This window comes from Pan troglodytes, chromosome 16, assembly GCF_028858775.2.
Source record: "Pan troglodytes isolate AG18354 chromosome 16, NHGRI_mPanTro3-v2.0_pri, whole genome shotgun sequence".
In the NCBI taxonomy this organism is placed as follows: domain Eukaryota; kingdom Metazoa; phylum Chordata; class Mammalia; order Primates; family Hominidae; genus Pan; species Pan troglodytes.
The window spans coordinates 75,706,843-75,728,741 of NC_072414.2; the positions used below are offsets into that span (position 1 = coordinate 75,706,843).

At 44.0% G+C, this 21,899-nt stretch overlaps 1 protein-coding gene and 1 long non-coding RNA gene across 12 annotated transcripts in view; one reads left to right on the top strand and one right to left on the bottom strand.

Moving 5' to 3' along the window:
* The window catches only part of LOC129137161 (uncharacterized), a 51,563-nt gene extending 33,054 nt beyond the window's left edge, over positions 1-18,509 (bottom strand). For 2 of the 3 annotated variants that reach the window (XR_010151478.1, XR_008539393.2), the window contains exons 1-2: positions 18,420-18,505; positions 11,628-11,674 (exon numbers count right to left, since the gene is read on the bottom strand). This is a non-coding gene — a long non-coding RNA (uncharacterized LOC129137161). Of the gene's footprint in view, positions 1-11,627; positions 11,675-18,419 lie in introns of all 3 variants that reach the window. The other variant, XR_008539392.2, reaches the window with a different exon arrangement.
* Positions 1-21,899, top strand: part of HOMER2 (homer scaffold protein 2) — a 133,404-nt gene that overhangs the window by 75,332 nt on the left and 36,173 nt on the right. For all 9 annotated transcript variants that reach the window (XM_024349348.3, XM_016927306.4, XM_016927309.4 and 6 more), the window contains exon 2: positions 18,441-18,597. In XM_024349348.3, the coding sequence (XP_024205116.1) occupies positions 18,441-18,597 (157 nt within the window). The remainder of the gene's footprint in view (positions 1-18,440; positions 18,598-21,899) is intronic.

Consider the following 21,899-nt stretch of genomic DNA (forward strand, 5'->3'; position numbering starts at 1 on the left):
TTATAAAAGCACAGTTATTCTTTTTGAAGATTTCTTTGTTTAATTTGCTGATGGTAATAAGGAGAGAGAGCTAGATTCTCTATGGGCGGGTTGAGCTGTCTAAGGTGGCAAAGGGATTCTCTTCCCTGCAGTGGCGTCTTACACCTATAATCAACATAACATTCCTTTAACAGTCTGCTATTAATAGCAAAAAGGCACTTTGCACATGTTATCACATTTAATCTTAACAAACCCTTGAGGTGGTTATATTAATGTCCCTACCTCACACAGACTGAAGGGACTTAGCCCTGAACCACTTCCTCCCTTACTCCTTAAGAAGAGAAACAGAAAAGTTTTGTGGAGCAGCCTTCCTCTTGTTTAACTTTGACCCTGACAGAAAGAGTCCTGACAGAAACCAGACTTGAAACTAGGCACTGTTACGTTGCTGAGACAAAATGAAGAATGTTTCTGAGGAGAACAAAAATCACCTGGTGACCATTGAACAGGCCCCGGAGACAAAAACTCCCATCTGAGGAATTTAGAAGGGAGCAAAGACCACCTGGTGACCATCAAACACGCCTTCCGAGGCAAACTCCTTATCTGGGAAATCAGAAGTAATTGCACTTCCCTATTATCTAAAGCAGGCATCTGGTTCCAGATTTCTTTCCCCCAAAATTTATAAGTCACTAGGATTTCTATACATCTCCAGAATGCCATGCCAAAACGTACTGTGCAACCCTTGCTGACATTAAGGCACCAGAATTACTACAGATGTAATCATTTATCATGACCTACATGGCTAGTATGGTCCAAATTACCCTCAAGCTCCTGCCTTAAGGTCCATAAATACCCCTAGGGAAAAATCCACCATGAGGTGCTCAGTCCTCTCACCGACTCACCCCACTGGACTCCTCGGCAGCGTTCCTTCTTTCTAATAAAACTTCTTCAAGCCTATATGGTTGTCAGTAAATTCTTACCAACCCATGAGTCAACCACTTTACAATGTGGGGGCTTTGACACCTCACCTGGCAGTATCATCTTTTTAATGTGTATTTGAGATGTCCATCACTTTCTTTACCTTTCTCAGTAAAGGTAGGGAAACAAGTTAGCCTTTTTTTTTTTTTTTGAGACAGAGTCTTGCTCTGTTACCCAGGCTGGAGTGCAGTAGCATGATCTCAGCTTACTGCAACTTCTACCTCCCAGGTTCAAGCGATTCTCCTGCCTCAGCCTCCTGAGTAGCTGAGATTACAGGCACACACCACCATGCCTGGCTAATTTGTATTTTTAGTAGAGACGGGGTTTCACCATGTTGGCCAGGCTGGTCTCAAACTCCTGACCTCGGGTGATCTATCTGTCCCGGCCTCCCAAAGTGTTGGGATTACAGGCATGAGCCACTGCACCCAGCTGAAACAAGTTAGCTTTTAATATGATATGTAACTGTAGGATACAGTAAAATTCCTCTTCAAAGGTTTTAGCCTGTTAACTTCCTTTAAAATCCAAGAGTGGAAAAGTTGTTAAGTACAATGAGTTCTGAGTTCCTCTTCAAAGAACCAATATGTCAGTATGTTCAGCTCTCTGGTTCTTTGTTCTCCATTTTAAAGTTTAACTTCCTTGTTCTTTACACCTCCTTGCCCCTAGCTTCAGTAAATGACCCCCTCCTAGCCTCTATTACCTGCTCTGACCTTAGTCATCCTTGGTCACCTGCTCTGTCCTTAGTCATCCTTGGTCACCTGCTCTGTCCTTAGTCATCCTTGGTCACCTGTTCTGTAACCATCCCTCCCACCAAAACTACTCACCCTACCACTCCAATTTGTACCGCTGTCCTCTTTAAAATAGCCAATCAGAATTAGCTTAGACTGTGCAGTCCAACCCTAGCCAACAGGGGAAAGACACAGCAGTAGGGACTAACTGCGTTAGGAAGAAGACCCCTTTCCCCTCCCTTGTCGAGTGTGCTCTCGCCATTGCTCCATCTGTGAGATGCACCCTTCTATAGAAGTAAATTGCCTTGCTGAGAAAACTTTTGCCTGAGTGCTGTTTTCACTTCGCAGCACCAAGCATTTACTTCCAACATAGCCAAATGGTTTTTTGGAATGATCGATCAACCTGAATGATCTTGAACTTCTTTGAGTTCCAGTTCTCTTTCCTGGCTTTCCCACTGTGTTCCTGGCCCTGTGTTCATCCAAAGATAGTACCTTTTCTTGCCCCTGACATGAGTGCCTCCCTGGTTTGGTTTCCTCTCCTCTTTTCTCTCTGCAGACCCTCCCTGAGTGGTTTCATCCACTGTGATTTCTTCTCATCTGCTGCTGTGGGCTCCCCGGTGTTGTCTTCTAACACTGCAGTCACCCCAAAAAGAAATACCACTCACTTCCCAACATCTCTTCCAGTTGGTTCACAGGCAAGGCACACCCAGCATGACTAAAATCTCCTCTCAGTTGCCCAAGCCAGACAATTTAGAGTCACTGAGTCTTTTTTCTCCTTCATCCTCCATGTTTGATCTTTTTTTTTTTTTTTAAAAGCAAAACAGCTGACTAAAAGAAAAACTTAAGACAAAATAAATTTAACAGAACAATTACTGAATTGGGCAGCCCTCAGAATCAGAAGAGATTCAGAGAATTCCACCCTACAATGTGGACATTGAGTATGTATGGACAGAAAAGGGCTGAAGAAAGCAGAAACAAGAAAGAACAAAAAGCAGATGGGTTGTTTCAAAGTTACTGTCCCTGTAAAGGTTAAAGTGGAGGGAGCTTCCTTATCATGTCAGATAAAACTGGCCTGTGTGTGGATTTGGCTATTCTCTGTCCTGATTTCTTGAAAGACCAGATAAACCACTTAGTTTTGACATGGTCACCTGGAACTTTAGTATAAGTGACTCCATTTTGGTTTGGTCTGTTGGGACTGAGTGCAGAAGCTCAGTCTGAATCAATGGCCTCCTATAAGTTTAATAAAGCTTTATTGAGATATAATTCACATAATATACAATTCACATAATATACATTCATTATACAATGAATGTATAAATATACATTCATTGATTTTTTTTCTACTGTAATCAGAGACTTTGGAACCATCACCACAATCTAATTTTATAGAACATTTTCATTCCCCCTGAAAGAAAGTCAGAATCCATTAGCAGTCACTCCCAATTTCCTCTACCCTGGCTTCCTGTGCTTGGACAGCCACTCATCTACTTTGTCTTCATAGGTTTTTTGCCTATTCTGGACATTTCATATAAATGGAATCATAGAATGTCTGGCCTTTTGTGACTGCCTTCTTTCACTGAGCACAATGTTTTCAAGGTTCATCCTTGTTATAGCCTGTATCAGTATTTTATTTCTTTTTTATTGCCAAATAATACTCTATTATACGGATACACCACATTTTGTTATCCATTCATCTGTTGATGAACATTTGAGTTGTTTCTACTTTTTGGCCACTCCTATTAATTGATTTCTAGTTTAATTCCATTGTGGTATGAAAACAGAGATTATATAATTTCTATTCTTCTAAATTTGTTGAGGTGTGTTTTATGGCCCAGAATATGGTCTATCTTGAATGTTCCATGTCACTTTGAAAAAGAACATGCAATCTACTCTTCTTGGATCAATAGTCTGTAGGTGCCAGTTATACCCCATTGGTTGATGTCGTGATGTTGAGTTCAACTATGTACTGATTTTCTGCTTCTTTGAATCTGTCCCTTTCTCCCTTTCTCCCTTTCTCTCCCTTTCTGTCTCTCTCTTACCTTCCTTCCTTCCTTCTTGCTTTCTTTTTCTTTCCTTTTTCTTTCCTTCCTTTCTCCTTCCTTCCTTCTTTCTTTCTTTCTTTCTCTTTCTTTCTTTCCTTCTCTTTCTTTCTCTTTCCTTTCCTCTTCTCTTTTCTTTTCTTTCTGATAGGGTCTGGCTCTGTCGCCCAGGCTGGAGTGCAGTGGCACAGTCTTGGCTTGCTACAACCTCTGCCTCCTGGGTTCAAGCGATTCTCATGCCTCAGCCTCCTGATTAGTTGGGACTGCACGCACCCGCCACCATGCCCAGCTAGTTTTTTGTATTTTTAGTAGAGACAGACTTTCACCATGTTGGCCAGCCTAGTCTCAAACTCCCGACTCTCCAGTTATCCATCTGCCTTGGCCTCCCAAAGTGCTGGGATTATAGGCGTGAGCCACCGCACCCAGCCTCGGATCTGTCCATCTCTAACTGAAGGCTGTTGGTATTTCCAACTATAGTAGTGGATTCATTAATTTTTTTCTTGTAGTTCTGTCAGTTTTGGCATGTATTTTGACACTTTGCTGTTAGGCACATACACATTAAGGTTATGTCTTCCTTTAGTATTGGCCCCTTTATTATTAGGTAATGACTCTTTCTCTCTTATAACTTTCCTTGCTCTTAAGTCTGCTCTGTCTGAAAGTGATAGAGCTACTCCTGCTGTCTTTTGACTAGTGTTATATAGTGTATGTTTTTCCATCCCTTTGCTTTTAATCTGTATGTGTCTGTATATTTAAAGTGGGTTTCTTGTGGCTGCGCGCGGTGGCTCACGCCTGTAATCCTAGCACTTTGGGAAGCCAAGGTGGGCACATCATTTGAGGTCGGGAGTTCAAGACCAGCCTGACCAACATGGAGAAACTTCGTTCCTACTAAAAATACAAAAAATTAGCTGGGCATGGTGGCCCATGCCTGTAATCCCAGCTACTCAGGAGGCTGAGGCAGGAGAATCACTTGAACCCGGGAGGCGGAGGTTGCAGTGAGCCGAGATTGAGCCATTGCACTCCAGCCTGCGCAACAAGAGCAAAACTCCATCTCAAAAAAAAAAAAAAAAAAAAGTGGATTTCTTGTAGTCAGGCCTTATTTTTTAACCCATTCTAACAATCTCTGTCTTTTGTGTGTTTAGAACATTGACATTTAAGGTGATTTGATATCATTGGATTAATATCTGTCATATTTGTTACTGTTTTCTATTTGTTGCCCATGTTCTTTGTTCCAATTTTTTCTTCTACACTTTTTCTGCCTTTTGTAGTTGTAATTGAGCATTTCATATGATTCTATTTCTTCTCCTTTCTTAGCATATCAATTATACTTCTTTTTTTACGCTTTTTTACTGGCTGCCATAGAGTTTGCAGTATACATTTACAATGAATCCAAGCTCACTTTCAGATAACACTATATTGCTTCATGTGTAGTACAAGTAATTTATAATAACAAAATAATCCTAACTCCTCCATCCCATAGCTTATATCATCCTGTCATTCATTTCATTTACATATAAGCATATATATACATACATATTCGAATATATTATTTTGATCATACTGTTATCTGTTAGATCAATTAAGAATAACAAAAAAGTTTTTATGCTACCTTCACTTATTCATTCTCTGATGCTCTTTTTTTATGTAGATTCAAGTTTCTGTCCTATCTCATTTTCCTTCTTTCTGAAACACTTAACATTTCTTGTAAGGCAGGTCTATTGGCAACAAACTGCATCCATTTTTGTATATCTCAGAGTCCTTATTTCTCCTTCACTTTTAAACAATAATTTCTCAGAGTACAAAATTATAGGTTGGTGCGTGCTTTTTTCTCTTAACAGTATGTATTTTACTCCATTCTTCTCACTTGCAGGGCTTCTGAGAAGTTAGATGTCATTCTTGTCTTTGTTCCTTTGTAGGTAAGGTGTTTCTTTCCTCTGGCTTTTTTCAAGATTTTAAATTTATTTTTGATTTTCTGAAGTTTGAATGTGATATGCCTAGGGTATAGTTTTTCTGGGCATTTATCCTGCAGGGTGTTCTCTGAGCTTCCTGGAGCTGTGGTTTGGTGTCTGACATTAATTTGGGGGAAATTCTTAGTCATTGCTTCAAATGTTGCTTCTGATTTTTCTTTCCCTCTTCTCCTTCTAGTATTTTTATTATGCCTATCTTATACCTTTTCCAGTTTTCCCACAGTTCTTGGCTATTCTGTTTTTTGGTGGGTTTTTTTTTTCAGTCTTTTCTCTTTGCTTTTTAGTTTTGAAAGTTTCAGAACTTCCAATCCCTGAGCCTTCCGAAAGCAGTTTAAGGCTGCCTTGAAGACTGAGAAAGGTTCTTTCCTCAGCCCTGTCCTGTCTACTAATGAACGCATCAAAGGCACTCTTCGTTCTGTTACAGTGTTTTTAATCTGTAGCATTTCTGTTTGATTCTTTCTTAGAATTTCCATCTCCTTACATTATCCATCTGTTCTTGCATGCTGTCTACTTTTTCCATCAAAGCCCTTAGCATATTAATCATTAAAAAAATTCCTGGTCTGATAATTCCAACATGCCTGCCATATTACGACTCCAGGTTCTCATACTTGTTCAGTCTCTTCAAACTATTTTTTATTTTATTTTTTTACTTTTGGTGTGCTTTGTAATTTTTTGGTGAAAGGTAGACATGCTGTCCTGGGTGAAGGGAACTGCATAAATAGGCCTTTAGTAATGTGGCGATAAGGTCCGGGGGAGGGGAAGCATTCCATAGCCCTGTGACTATGTCTCAGTCTTTAGGTGAGTTTGTGCACCTGGACTGTGAACTTTACCAATGCTTCTCAATTATTTTCTCTCCGCTTAGGTAGGACAGGATGGTTGAAGGGGGCTGGAGTTGGGTATTTCCCTTCCTCTAGCTTAGTTGGGTGCTGATAGTACCCCAGCTGATTGGGCCCTGGTAAATTAGTTTCTCCTGAGGGCAGGCCTTGTTAGGAAGGAACAGGTGCTCTGGTGTATTTTAAAATGGCTGCATTCCCCTCCCCCTGCCTCAAGCACGAGGGGATTTTTCTCTGATGCTCACTGTGAAAACCTGGTAAAACTCCTGGAAGTAAAACTGAAGACAGTGGGCAGGCCCCCCTATGATTGGATCCCTCTGGAGTTTTTAACTCTTGAGACCTACCCCACACTGAGTCTTCAGCAATTCCCCAATTGTGGTTTAGGTTTTCCTGCCCTGGCACTCATTTCCACAGAGGTCTCTGCTTATGGCTTTCTGCTCTGGTAAGTTGTTATTCTCAGTACCTGCTTGTCTCTCTAATTTTGGGGGCAGTGGTTTGCCCTGTGACCTCACTTCTGTGACAGAGCGGAGAAGAGGTGTTGATTTTTCCGTGTTTTTTGTTTTTTTGTTTTGAGCCAGTCTCACTCTGTCGCCCAGGCTGGAGTGCAGTGGTGTGATCTTGGCTCACTGCAGCCTCCACCTCCCGGGCCCAAGCGATCCTCCCACCTCAGCCTCTCGAGTAGCTGAGATTACAGGTGTGGGCCACCACGCCAGGCTAATTTTTGTATTTTTAGTAGAAACGGGGTTTTGCTGTGTTGGCCAGCCTGGTCTCGAACTCCTGGCGTCAACTGATCTGCCTGCCTTGGCCTCCCAAAGTGTTGGGATTACAGGCATGAGCCACCATGCCCAGCCCCCAGCTAATTTTTCTATTTCTAGTAGAGATGGGGTTTCACCATGTTGTGCGAGCTGGTCTCGAATTCCTGGCTTCAAGCCATCTGCCCGCCCTGGCCTCGCAAAGTGCTGGGATTACAAGGCGTGAGCCACTGCGCCCAGTCTTGTTCAGCTTTTTACTTGATGTGGGGTGTGGCGGGTGTGGCGTGTGTGGCGGGTGTGGCGTGTGTGGCGTGTGTGTGTGTGTGTGTTTAGATGGAGTTTCGCTCTTGTTGCCGTGTGTGTGTGTGTGTGTTTAGAGGAGTTTCGCTCTTGTTGCCCAGGCTGGAGTGCAATGGCGCAATCTCGGCCAACGGCAACCTCTCTGTCTCCCGAGTTCAAGCGATTCTCCTGCCTCAGCCTCCCGAGTAGCTGGGATTACAAGCATGTGCCACCACGCCTGGCTAATTTTTTTGTATTTTTAGTAGAGACAGGGTTTCTCCATGTTTGTCAGACTGGTCTCAAACTCCCGACCTCAGGTGATCCGCCCACCTTGGCCTCCCAAGGTGTTGAGATTACAGGCGAGAGCCACCGCACCCAGCCTTTTACTTGTTAAAATGGAGTGGCGACTTCCAAGCCCTTCACGTGCTGAACTGGAAACTGGAAATGGTCCCGACGCCATTGTGAAATCTCAGGAACCCACTCCCTTCCTTCGGTCCCTACCGCTCTAGGCCAGGCCCTCATCTCCAGGTGCCTGGATGATTGCGAAATGCCTCAGTAATAGCTTCCGGTCTCTTCCCCCTTCAGCCCATCTTCAATAGAAGTGCCACAGTGATCCCTCTAAATTGTAGTTCTGATTGTGCCACTCCTTTGCTCAGCATTTTCTAAATTTATTTCACTATGGAACAATTTACATTTTGAAACACTAGTGGAAGATCAACCGATCATAAAATATAACAGACTCTTAGGTGGACAGCAAGATATGGTCTCACAGATGAATTAATTGCTGGGAGATTATTCACATTTGTGTGTGAATGCTTTGTAACAGAATAAAACAAAACTATTTTCAGCTTAAGAACAAAGTATGTAGATATCTAACTTCATTTTTATTGTAGATGAATATAAAAGCCCTCAGTATTTAAAATTGAGAACATTATTTTTCCAGTCCTTTAAAAAAAAACCGTATCTAGTCAATATTAAGAATAATGTTTCCAAGTCATACCCTCATACCAGATATGGCATGACGTCTTCCATAATTTGTTTCATTACAGTGTAATATGAAAATCTTTGCACACAGATGTGTTATAGCAAAAGGAAGAACACAAACTGTTCCTTTGGGAAGATTTTGTGCTCTCTTGAATTCAACTGTCTCAGAAATCATTAATCCTGTGACTTGGGCAGCATACCACCTGGTTTTTTAGAAATCACTTGGATATTGGCTGGGCACAGTGGCTCATGCCTGTAATCCCAGCACTTTGGGAGGCTGAGGTGGGCGGATCACAAGGTCAGGAGTTTGAAACCGGCCTGGTCAATATGGTGAAACCCTGTCTCTACTAAAAATACAAAAATTAGCCGGGTGTGGTGGCAGGTGCCTGTAGTCACAGCTACTCAGGAAGCTGAGGCAGGAGAATCACTTGAACCTGGGAGGCAGAGGTTGCAGTGAGCCGAGATTGCACCACTGCATTACAGCCTGGGTGACAGAGAGAGACTCGGTCTCAAAAAAAAAAAAAAAAAAAAAAATCACTTGGATGTTTTCCAGTTCTTGGCTTGTGGAATTCATATGTGAATCGTAAACTCTTTTTGTTTAAAACTTCCTTTGTTCATGATAGATTCAGGTGGGATGAATTTTTATAGTATAAATGTTAACCATACCATCTACAGAATAAAATCACAAATATATGTTGAAATCCTGAGACAAGATTCCTTCTATAGACAGCATACTGTGGATAGAAAGTAACCATCCATGCAGTGGCTGCTCCGTCAGTGCAAGAATACACCTGTGTTGTGGCTAACACGACAGATACCTGTGTATTATGCAGCCCCCAAGCTATTTCCTGGCAGTCTTGGCTTGAGAACACTTCTTGAAGGTGATAGCAGATAATTATGAGAATGACTATCCAAATGCTTTTAATGTTTTTCCTACATGTATGTTTTTTGGAATGTATTTGGAAGAGAAAATAGCTCCACAGAGCACATTAGGGAGATGCTGGCCCCAAGTTAAAGACTGATGTCCTTAGCCTGGTGCTCAGGCTCCATGGCTGTCTGGTTTTGGCCCTCCCTGAGACCTCATCTCCTGCCACCCGCTTCCTGTGCCACACAGTGGCCCTTGCTGATCTCTGAGTGCACCTCTGGTGCCTGAATAGCTGTTTCCTCCCTTATCTGCTAAACCTAGCAGATTTGCTGGGCTCTGGACTGAGGTGGAGGGAGATACATGTGTGGAGGTGGGAGAGGGGTTTCTGTGCAGGGGTTCAGGGGTGCTGTTTGAACATAGGATGGCATTGCTATGTTGCTAGTGAGTTTTATTTTCTCTTCTGTCCCTGTCCTAGACTTCCCCTTCACTTCACTCATCCCTGCCGCCATAATGTTTACCTATCCTGCGTCCTCAGAGAAGCCTTACCTCCCCCTCTGCACCCCTTTGCCTGTATTTGTTTTCCATCTCAGCTTTGCTTCTCCACAACTCTGCCTGTCTCCCTCCTGGCTGTCCAGGTCCTCACCCACTGCCCTGGGCCCATCCAGCCCTTTTGGAGAATCGGGACCCTTTTCCAAAGCACATGAGAATGGATCTGATGGCTCTTCTGGGTAGCCCTCAGCCTGTGACCCAGCCCCAGAACTTAGTCAAACTCACATCTCAGGAGGACCAATAGGAGAATGTATGTTCAAAGCTCCTTAAAAACTGTCAGACACTTTAGGAAATAAGGTAGTGTCATTAATAAAGCCTGTCAGCATTCATCAGGGGCACTTGCCTCATCCATTCCCTGGTGTAAATGTGACCCAAAAAGGGAATTCCTAGTCAGAGGACTAGGAGGATTTATGACAAGTATTTCTTCTATCAGATCACTAATTTATCAGGTTTGTTAATTAGGCAGTTTGGGGGCAGGAAGAAAATAATAGAATGGGGCAGCTGTGACCTCCTTGAAGGGGCTCAGACCAGGCAAGGAGACAGACATCTGGCTAAGGTCCAGCAGATGCAGACTCTTCCTAGGTAGTTGTGCATTGTTGTAACAGGATTTCTGTGTCTCCACTAATGAGCAATACTGCCTGTGTCATGCACTCACTTCTTTAGGCTTCTATTTCTGGACTCTGCTCTTCCATTATTTACCTACTTATTTGCTAAGACCTTCTGCCTTGTTTGCTATAACTTTATAATAATACATTTCAATATCTGAGATGGCTAAAACTCTTCATTGCTTTTCATTTTCAGAATATTTTGGCTGTCCTCACATAGAGTTTTCCAATGAATAACCCTGTCTAGTTCTAAAAATAATACTATTTTTATTATGTTAGATTTATATATTAATTTAGGGATAATTGACAGCTTTGTGTTGGCTTTCCCATTTAAGAATATGTCTTATTAAAGTTTTCTTCTGTGTGCCTCAGAAGTTTTTGTTCTTATTGTATTTATTTATTTGGGTTTTTTAAAAAATGGGTCTTGCTATGTTGCCCAGGCTGGAATGCATTAGAAATTCATAGGCCCAATTCTAGTATGTACTAGAGCCTGGTCTCAAGCCATACTCCTGCCTCAGCCTCCTGAGTGGCTGGGACTATAGGGGCACACAATTGTACCTGGCTTGCTTTTGTTTTCTAAACATAGATCTTGCATGCTTCCTAAATAGAGTCCAAGAAATTGTATCCTTTTGGTTGCTACTGTAAATGGGATTTTTGGCAATCTATTATATATTTTTTATTTTGAGACGGAGTCTCACCTACTGTGTTGCCCAGGCTGAAGTGCGGTTGCATAATCTCGGCTCCCTGCAACCGCCGCCTCCCTGGTTCAAGCGATTCTCCTGCCTCAGCCTCCCAAGTAGCTGGGATTACAGGTGCCCACCACCACACCCAGCTAATTTTTACATTTTTAGTAGAGATGTTTTTTGCCATGTTGGCCAGGCTGGTCTCAAACTCCTGACCTCAAGTGATCCGCCCACCTTGGCCTCTTAAAGTGCTGGGATTACAGGCATGAACCACCTTGCCTGGCCAGACAATCTGTTATATTTTCTATCTGGTTGTTTGTGTATTTAGGAAGGCTACTGATTTTATTTATTAGTGATTTTATACCTAGCCACCTTACTGAATTTTGATTACTCACTTTTTCAGTTGATTTTCTTGGGTGTTCTCTATGTGCAATTCTATTATCTGCAAATAAGAATAACGTTACTGTGTGGATTTTGTATAAAAGAACTCCAATATGCTTATAAGTTAGATTCTTTGCATGGGAGAATGTACAAGAAAAAATTTCTGTCCACATCTCCTTTTTCCTTCAGTTCTCTGTTCTGGGTTCTGAGGATTTGGCCCTGCTGGCTGGCGTAGCCTGTTGACCACCTAGAGTGTGGGTCAGGGGCCAGATGAGCCCATGCTTCCAGTCCCTTGTGATGGGTGACCAGTCAAGGGCCTGTGTCTTCAGAGCACAAATCAGACTTCACAAGATGCTATGACAGTACATGAAGGGACAGTCAAGCGAGGATGTGTTGGGTCCAGTGATGGGCACATGCATTGGCTGGGATGTGTGAAAGTACAGATGATTCAGAAGTTCTAGAAGGAAAGCAGCAGAAGCCCTTCTGGTGAGAGGGCAGGGCCAGGTGGTCAGGGGCCAGCCTGTAATTCATGCAAAGCACTGGGAGCTGGTCCTGTTGGGGACAGAGCCAGGGAAGCCTTTGCAGCTGGGCAGGCAGAGTGTGACCCATCTGGACTAGAGGAAGACCTGTCGGTTGGTGTAGTAGATGGTGTTTGGAGGGGTTTAAGACTCAAGACAGATACAAACTAATTAGGGTACCTTACGAGACTTTGTAATACTGTAAAATAATGTCTGAAGGGTTTGTTTTAATTCAAATCAAATAGAAGTAGGAAAAATAAGAATTTTGATGTTTTGTAGGTTTATGTCAGAAAAAGTGTGGAGCTAAACATTGCAAGTGAAGAATTATAAGTTAAAACATCATTTCTTTCTCTCTCTTGTTTCTTTGCAAAAAGTAGTCATGCTAATTCTTTGCAGAATTATTTCACATGGAGCCAGAAATTGTTCAAAGCAGGAGTGGCCTCTTTGCCGAGTGGTTTTCATATTCCAAACATACATATGTTGCGCAGAGTATCTAATTATTCTTGGGAACAATTACTGTCAGGTTCCAGAATGTGTTCAATGAACAGCAATTGGTGTTTATTCAGTTCTAAAGAGACTATGCAAGGAACGGTAGGTTATATTGTCTGTCTAAAGAAGCGTTCTGCCATCCGGAAACATCTGCTTTCTATTTAAAGCACTGAAGAAGGAATGGGAGTATATTTGAAATTTACTCTCTGAACACTGAACATCAAAGGAAGGAGAATAAATTTGGATATGAAGGTAATTTCTGTCCTCTGATATACTCTCTTCAGCTTTTCCCTGCTGGGAAGGAAACGCAGGTTGGAAAGTTCTGATTCTCTTAAATCTTTCTATTTATATTGATTTGCACACTGGAGGAAATGACTTCTATGTCCTACTTCTAGCTCTTTTGCTTTCTCAAGTGAAGCAGAAGACTCTTTCAAAGTCAGGGTCTGCTTTTCTGAATTTTGTGGTGAGGTCTGTATTTGGATTTTGCCCATAAAGGTGTTAAGATTTGTTGTTCAGTTTGCCTGAAGTGATCCTGTGACCTTTGATTTTCTGTGTGGTGAGCCCTGCCCACTCACAGCCCTGTTGGGAGGATTAAATGAGAATATGTATGGTTTGCTTGGTGTGTAGTAAGCTTTCTGTGAAGGACAGTGTCTCTTCTATTGCTACGTAATAAACTGTCACATACATAGCATCTTAAACCACATTGCTGTGTGTCTGGAGTCTGGTATAGCTTAGTTGGGCCCTTTGCTTCAGGGTCTCTTGCAAGGCTGTAATCAAGGTGTTGACCAGGGTTGGAGTCTCATCTGAAGGCTCACATATGGAAAGATCTGCTTCCAAGCTCATGTGGTTGTTGGCTGAATTTCCATTCCTCCAAGGGAGTTGGACTAAGGGCCTCAGTTCCTGTCTGGCAGTTGGCTGGAGTCTTTCCTCAATTCCTTGTAAGGTGGATCTCCCTAATATGGCAGCTTGCTTCATCAAAACCAGTAAGGTAATTTATTGAGAGAGTCTGGTAGGAGACAGATGTCATAATCCTATGTGACTTAATTACACAAATGACATCCCATCACCTTTGCCATATTCTGTTGGTTAAAAGCAAGTCACAGGTCTCACCCACACTCAAGAGGAGGGGATTCCATAAGGGCATGAACACTAGGAGGTGGGGGTCACCGGGAGCCACATCCGAAGCTGCCTACTACAGACAGCTATTATTATAGGAAGAGAGAATAACATAATGGCTGAGAGGGAGGGTTTTCATGTCACTTAGAAATAACATCAAATCTCTGGGTGCGGTGGCTCACGCCTGTAATCCCAACACTTTGGGAGGCTGAGGCACGTGGATCATGAGGTCAGGAGTTCAAGACCAGCCTGGCCAAGATGGTGAAACCCCGTCTCTACTAAAAATACAAAAATTAGCCGGGCGTGGTGGCAGGCGCCTGTAATCCCAGCTACTTGGGAGGCTGAGGCAGAGAATTGCTTAAACCCAGGAGGTGGAGGTTGCAGTGAGCCAAGATCATGCCACTGCACTCCAGCCTGGGCGACAGAGTGAGACTTCATCTAAAAAAAAAAAAAAAAAAAAAAAAAAAGAAATGACATCAAATTTCAGACCTGTCATGTACTGCATGACCCAAGTCAGGTTACCTGGCCTCTCTGAGTTCCTGTTTCCCCACCTGTTCAGCCCCTTCCCTGTAGGATTGTTGCAGTTTCAAAGTGGAGAGCGAGCCTAGCAGAATGGTAAGTACTCAGTAAAGGTCAGCTACGAGCTTTTCTTCTCCTTGCCTTTCTTTTTTGCCTTTTTTGGAAATATCATTAGACTTTTTGGATTGTAGAAGAATAGCATGGAACTCCCCAGTGCCCCCAGACTTGGTTATTCATGTGAAATCCCAGAGCGGCGGGTAGTTTCCTGCCAGACTGGCCGTGCAATCCTCCTGTTTGCCCAGGGGCTCGAGGATGAGGAATGCAGGTCTTTGGCCTCTGGAGGGCCATAGCTTCCTGCCATGGTGACTACCTCAGAATGGAGCTGCCAGGATGCCCTGCAGTACCCCTCCCAGGTCTCTGTGCCTCCCCCCACACTGGAGCAGCCACTTGCCCTGCAGAGGGCCTGACCATGTTGACCAAGAGTGTGGCCAGGTGAGCCATTGTGTTCTTCCAACATCGTTGCATTTCTACTTGGGGGTCCCGAGGGCAGCTCACCATGACTTCAGTCCATCCACAGAGCTGAGCAGGCAGATTTGGAGATGGAACCCTTCTTGTCTGCTCACTTTGACACTTGGATCATGCCGAGCAGACAGCCGGCTGCTTTGCCTGTGCCTGGTCAGGAAGCTCTGCCATCTTCTCGGCTCCCTGTGCCTTCCCCTCCATCTCTCCACTTTGCTTTCCTCACTTCCTCCCTCCTGTAGGCCTCAGGGACAGAGAGTGCTTGCGGAAGGCTACTGCTGGGCCACCACAGGCCGCACTCATCTCCACCCTCCTTCCTGACCAGAACAGCTCTGCCTCCCCTTGCCCCTTGCCCCCATCCTTTGCATCCAGAGACCCTGTTCTTGGTCCCCCTGTTGCCCCACCTCCAGCCCCCTCTACAGCTGTGGGAGAACTTTCTGGAGTCTTCCTGTGTCATTCAGTCACCAGTGTTGTTCTGGAGTAGAGATGCTGGCTCTAGGGGCCACTTCTTTTTTTCTTTTTTAGATCATCTGATTATATCTAATGTGAATGTCTCCCCAGCTTCCTTGAAAGTAAAAATCACCTGGAGTTCTTAAAAATGGAGCCCCTTGGGCCCTTCCTTGGAGAGCCAGGTTCAAGGGGGGCTAGGATGGGGCCTGGGAACATGTATTTTTAGTAAGTGTACCAGCTAATTCCTGTCATGGAGATTTAGGGAACACCCGTCTAAGCATGCCCAAACCCAGACCCAATCCCTCTTTTCTGATGTAGGGAATAGGAGGGAAGATCTGAAAGCCTGGGTCCCTTCCCAGAAAGGCCTTCTCTAACCCGTGGGCCCCCAGCCCAGCCCATTTAGTGCTCTGACAATGAGGCATAATTTGATTCTTCAAAAAATGTTCTGTAGTTACTGCCCTTTAAATTGCTCCTTCCTTTCACATATGTAGGAGAATACTGTGCGTGGAAGTGTTTTCCTTTATGGTGTTGTACTTAGATGATTAGCAAAATATGGTGCTGGGCTGAGAGTGGCACAGCTGGGTGATCCAGACTGCAGACTGGATTATATCACGTGGACGGGGTATGAGGGCTTGCATTGATATGCACACACTCCCTGTCGGCTGGCCTCTCTTGACAGCAGATGCGGGAAATTACAGTGAGAATCTTCCTTTTGTTTCTAACAGCTGTCACCCAGCTGCTGGAAGGGTGTTGGTTTAGCATCGAGTGTGTGGGTGAACTTGGTCTCTGTTTGAGGGAATAAAAATGCCCTAGTAATCCACAGCCCCAGAGGCACTTGTCCTGCTCCAGGGGACCTAGAAGGGAAGTTTCAGGGAGCAAGGAATGCTGCTAGCCTCTGTTCTGGAATGCTGGCCTCTGTAAACAGCTGCATTGAAGCAGCATTAATAGCATGCCTGAGGAGAAACAGGCATAAAGAAGATTGCTGCATTTCTTCAAAACCACAGTTGATGGTTGATGCTGCTGGTGTTACTCAGTAGCCCTTATATGAGGCTCAAATGGCAAATTGGTTTTCTAGGAAAAGTTTCTCAAGAGCATTCTTAAAATTTTAATAATGAGTATTCTACATTCAGGATGGATTCAAAGACTGCTTCGCCTAAAATCATTCCATCTAGAGACTGGAACACTTCAAATTCTTTTCTCTTTGATTTTTTTTTTTTTTTTTTTTTTTTTGTATCTTGTCTATGTCTCTTTTATTTTATCTCTTTTGACATTGTAAAGATTTAAAAAATTGTCTAAGTTACCTTTTGATTTAATTTTGTGTCTCTAATAAGTACTTATTAAATCTGTAGCATTTTATAAACAATGGGACTTTTTTTTTTTTTTTTTTTTTTGAGATGGAGTCTTGCTCTGTCGCCCAGGCTGGAGTGCAGTGGTGTGATCTCAGCTCACTGCAAGCTCTGCCTCCCGGGTTCACGCCATTCTTCTGCCTCAGCCTCCCAAGTAGCTGGGACTACAGGCGCCCGCCACCACGCCCAGCTAATTTTTTGTATTTTTAGTAGAGACGGGGCTTCACCGTGTTAGCCAGGATGGTCTCCATCTCCTGACCTCGTGATCCGCAACAATGGGACTATTTTTACACGTTGATGGCTTTTTTTCTATTTGTATCTTATTTTGAACACTTAAAGGATTTTTGAGCCAGTCTGTGTAAAGATGCTTTCTTCAAAAATAAATGTATTTTGTGATAAGTCTGTGCCATTTTGCATTACTTTGGGAAGTAGATAGCTTAGAATACAAAATGCAGTGAAATCCATTACAATTTTTATTCATCTGCCTTGTTTCTAAATGCGTATTGTCAAAATCTAATTCCCCACTCAACAGAAAGAAACATAGGTAATATGCAAATTTGGTGAATCGCATAAAATGCTTTAGGCATGTGGAGTGAAAAAGCAACAATATAGAGGCAAGAATAGCAGAAGGGATGGATTTGATGAATTCTACATAAAACTCAAAAGGTTTATAAGTTGGAAACATCAAATTTGAAGGTTTGGTCAGGTTGTTGAATGGTTCCAGAAGTAGACTGAAGAGATACAGAGATAAAAAATAATTCTATCATATTACCAGGTGCAGTGGTTCATGCCCTATAATGGCTCATGCTGGGATTATATCCCAGCACTTTGAGAGGCTAATGTGGGAGGATCACTTGAGATCAGGAGTTTAAGACTAGCCTGGGCAGCACAGAGAGACCCTGTCTCTACCCCACCACCTCCCAGCAACATTAGCCAAGTGTGGTGTCACGTGCCTGTAGTCCTAGCTACTTGGGAGGCTGAGGCAGAATTGCTTGAGCCTCAGAGATCCAGGCTGCAGTGAGCTATGATTGCATCACTACGCTCCAGCCTGGGCAGCAGTGAGACGCTGTCTCTTAAAAAAAAAAAAAAAAAAAAAAAGGCGCAGTGGCTTACGCCTATAATCCTAGCACTTTGGGAGCCCGAGGCAGGCGGATCACAAGGTCAGGAGTTCGAGACCAGCCCGGCCAACATAGTGAAACCCCGTCTCTACTATAAATACAAAAATTAGCTGAGCGCAGTGGCACACGCCTGTAATCCCAGCTACCCAGGAGGCTGAGGCAGGAGAATCGCTTGAACCCGGGAGGCGGAGATTGCAGTGAGCCGAGATCATGCCACTGCACTCCAGCTTGGGCAACAGAGCGAGACTCCATATCCAAAAAAAAAAAAAAGATTATATCATTCATAAATTACTGCAAATTTGAGAAGTACTTAATAGAAATATAACATTAAGCTGCAAATAGATTGGAAAATCCTAAAATTGTTGCAGAATCCCCCAAAATTTGTCACAAAATTCTAAAAAGTGAATTGGTTCCAAAATCCTAAAAATGACGACAGGATGTCAGAAAAAGTATAGGACATTTGACAGGGATTCAAAAACACTGAACAAGGAGTTGCCTTTTAAGCAAATTGTTCATTACACCAGTTGCCCTGCAGTCTCGGGATAACAGCTAAGTGGAATGTGGTTTGCAAAAACTACTCACTGGTGTCTCTTTTTTTCTTCTCTCTTTGCTTTTATTTTAATTGTCTTCATGCATATGTATGTTTCCCTATAAGCTATTTAAAATCTTTTGGGGCAGTAGGTGGCCTAGAAATCATAAATTATACATTAAGTCATGTTCTCTCAACTCACACGCCCACTCTCTTATTGCAGAGAACAGCCCATCTTCACCACCCGAGCGCATGTCTTCCAGATTGACCCCAACACCAAGAAGAACTGGATGCCTGCGAGCAAGCAGGCGGTCACCGTTTCCTACTTCTATGATGTCACAAGGAACAGCTATCGGATCATCAGTGTGGACGGAGCCAAGGTACCACCCCCTCAGCTGATTTTAATACTCCCAGTTGCTTATCTTTCATCCAAGATGCACCCAAAATCCTGCCATCTTAACACATAAGTTATTGTTATAATGTCTGTATAACATATTCTGTTCTTTTTGCATTTAAACTTATGGTAAATGGGGAAGAAAAATATTTCTCTGTTACCACTGTCTTCATAACTAACATTTTAATGCCTGTATAATAATTCTGCCGACGGCCTATAATGCTCTTAATTTCCCCCCTGTGGTTGGATATTTAAGTGGCTTCCAATGTTTTGCTATTATAGATAATGAGCATCTTCATGTACCAAATATCCTCAGTTGTTCACATACCATTGCTTTCTTTTGAATAGTCCTTAGGATAGATTCCTAGAATATTATAGGGCAAGATATTAACACTTTATGGCTCTTGATGCATATTGTCAGGTTGTTTTCCAGAAGGGTTCGTTCTTCCAGCCTGTATGAGAGTGTCTGTTGTTGCACCCTTGCCAGCATTGGGTATTGTATCTAGTCGGGTTTTGGTGTTATTAGGCATAGGAGTTGAATTTTATTAAGTGGTTTTGGAGTATTTCTTGAAATACATATATATTTTTGTTATTCTGTCTCCCATGATATTTTTGCCACATTATCATAGGAACAGAATTAAGAAGGGATACCAGCAGAAGTATCACCAAGTCTTTTTAAAAAAAAAAAAAATAGACCTGCTGGTTTTCTGTCTTCATCCTGCTGTACATTTTTTACATGGATTATCTGCTGCCACCTGAATTCAGTGTATCTAAAGCTGAATTCCCCTTTTTGTCCTCTAAACCACCTCTCCATTTTTATTCCCCAATCGTTTGGGCTAATAAAGCGAAACATAGAGTCCTTCTTTAAGTTTGTCAAGTGAATCTGCCTTTGAAGTGTCACCCACTCGTGCCTGCTGTTTTAAGACCATAACTCTTGTCCTATCACAGTCTTGCCTGGACTCCTGCAGTAGCTGCCTCATCTCCCACCTGCAGTCTAGTCTGACTTTTGCCTCTAGATCAGCCTTCCTATGCAACAGGAAGCAGGGGAGTGGGGAGTCAGGGGCTGGGCAATAGAATGGGCCCTGGGTAAAGGCTTCTCCCCACACTCCACAAACAGAAGGTGTGGGGAAGCCTCCAGGGAAGCTCTCCCAGGGAAGGCACGAGAGCCTGCTGGTGCCTCCCGATCTCTTCAGGAGATCAGGGCACTTCAGCCCATGTTCTCTAAGTGACTGCTTTTTACCCTTTCTCTGCACTTTGGCAACTGCAGATAAAGGTGGCTTGACCCTGGGATCCTCTTGTTCTCCCTTCCAGTTGCCACAGCCCTTCTTCCTCAGGAAGGGACCCCAGAAGTCCTCATTTTACAGCTGAGGTCTAAGGAGAGGCAATGACCTGGCCCAGGTTCACGCCTCTGGGGAGGCTTTGTAGGCCGGGGCGGGTGCCCAGTTATTTGCACACCAGTTCCTGGTTTGTCGGGTTGGAGCAGGCTTCTCCTGGCTGGTAGAGGAGAGTTTCCTGACACCTATCAGGCGGGTAGTGTGTTATCTCCCTCCGCTTCAGAGATGAAGGAACTGGTCTTTCTGCCTAAGCAAGCAGGATGATAGTAGGATGATAGTGCATCCCCAGGATCTGGTGATCTGATGAGCAGTAAGGAAGTGTGCTAGTGCCTGGCACATAGTAGGTAGGCACCTCGTGTTTGATGGGGGAACATCTGAAAGGTGCCTTTATTTTTTTCCTTCTGAGAGACATAGTGATGCCACAGTTGTAATTACCATTTCTCTCCTCTGTGCTTCTGCGCTGGAATTGCCTGGACTCTTTCCAGGATGTTCTGACAGCAGTGGTGAATCAAGCTGACCTGCTTTCTTTTATCTATAGATTCTGCCAGTTCATCTGCCATCCTTCGATGGGTTTGTACTTTTGTCAGTTGAGTTATCCAAGGATATATCGGGCTTAAATATAGATAAAACGACTTTCTTAGAGCAAGTGCTTTAGTCCTATTAGCTGAGCTTTTAGTAATTCGTCAAAGTGTCAGCCACTGTGTCGTTATGGCTCTGCAGTTCCTGAAGGCTGTGACAATGTGGTGGGGTTCAAGCCAAATATGACAGTTATGAGAAATCAGATGGGTGTGGGAGGGTAGGCTAAGCCCCTGGCTGTGGCACAGCGCTAGTCCAGGCTCAGTGTGGGAGAGTCATCAAGCTATAGACTCACTTACAGGCTGGGAATCCAAAACCTACGCCATGGGGTGCTGCTGGAACTCAAAGCCAGCCAGAGGATCTTGGACTACCCTTTCTATGGTGCCCAGCCACCTGGTTTTTGTTGTTGTTGTTGTTGTTGTTGTTTTTTGAGACAGGGTCTCACTTTGTCACCTAGGCTGGAGTGCAGTGGCACGATCTCAGCTCACTGCAGCCTCCACCTCCCAGGATCAAGCGATTCTCCCACCTCAGCCACCCAAGTAGGTGGGATTACAGGTACCCACCACTATGCCTGGATAATTTATATATTTTTGATAGAGACAGGTTTTGCCATGTTGGGCAGGCTGGTCTCAAACTCCTGGCCTGAAGTGATCTGCCCCTCGGCCTCCCAAAGTGCTGGGATTACAGGTGTGAGCCACCGCGCCCTGCCGCCACCTCGTGTTCCTCCCTTAGTGCTGTGGCACCAGAGATCCATGACAGAGCCTCGTTCTGCAAAAGGAAGCATCCCATGAGGGAACAGAAGGCCCCAGGAAGTGGGGAGTAGGGTGGACCTCAGTTGTTTAATTACTACAGTTGGCATTCAGGGATTGGGGATGGGAGCACGTATCCTGTCTGGAGAACCTGACCACACTGCACTGGAAAGTTGTCCCAATGCACATTCAGCCCTGCTGGGCCCTCTCTCGACCTGGCAGGCAGCAACCTGTAAACCCAACAGCCTAGGTCTAGATCAGACCCTGTGCCTTCAGCTGTTCCACAAGTCGGGTGGGCATGGAGAGAGAACCCTAGGGTGATAGCAACTGTTGCTGCTGCCTGGTCCCCCGTGGCTTGCCCCTTCCCCGCCCATTACTAAGGTCCTCATCTCCCTGAGCCCAGTCTCGATCCTGCCTGAATACTCCAGATGGATCGCCTGCTGGCTGCAGACTGGAATCAGGTGCAGTGTGTTGAGCTGACTGCTGGGCATCTGTGCTGATGCCAGTGCCTTCTCCTTATGGGCTCTTGTCTGTTGCCCTTGCCCACCCTCACCCCCATCTCTGTTCAGTCGGCTTGGTTCCACTTCTGTTCTTATTCCTGAGCATCTATTCTGGTTCCATGTTCACTG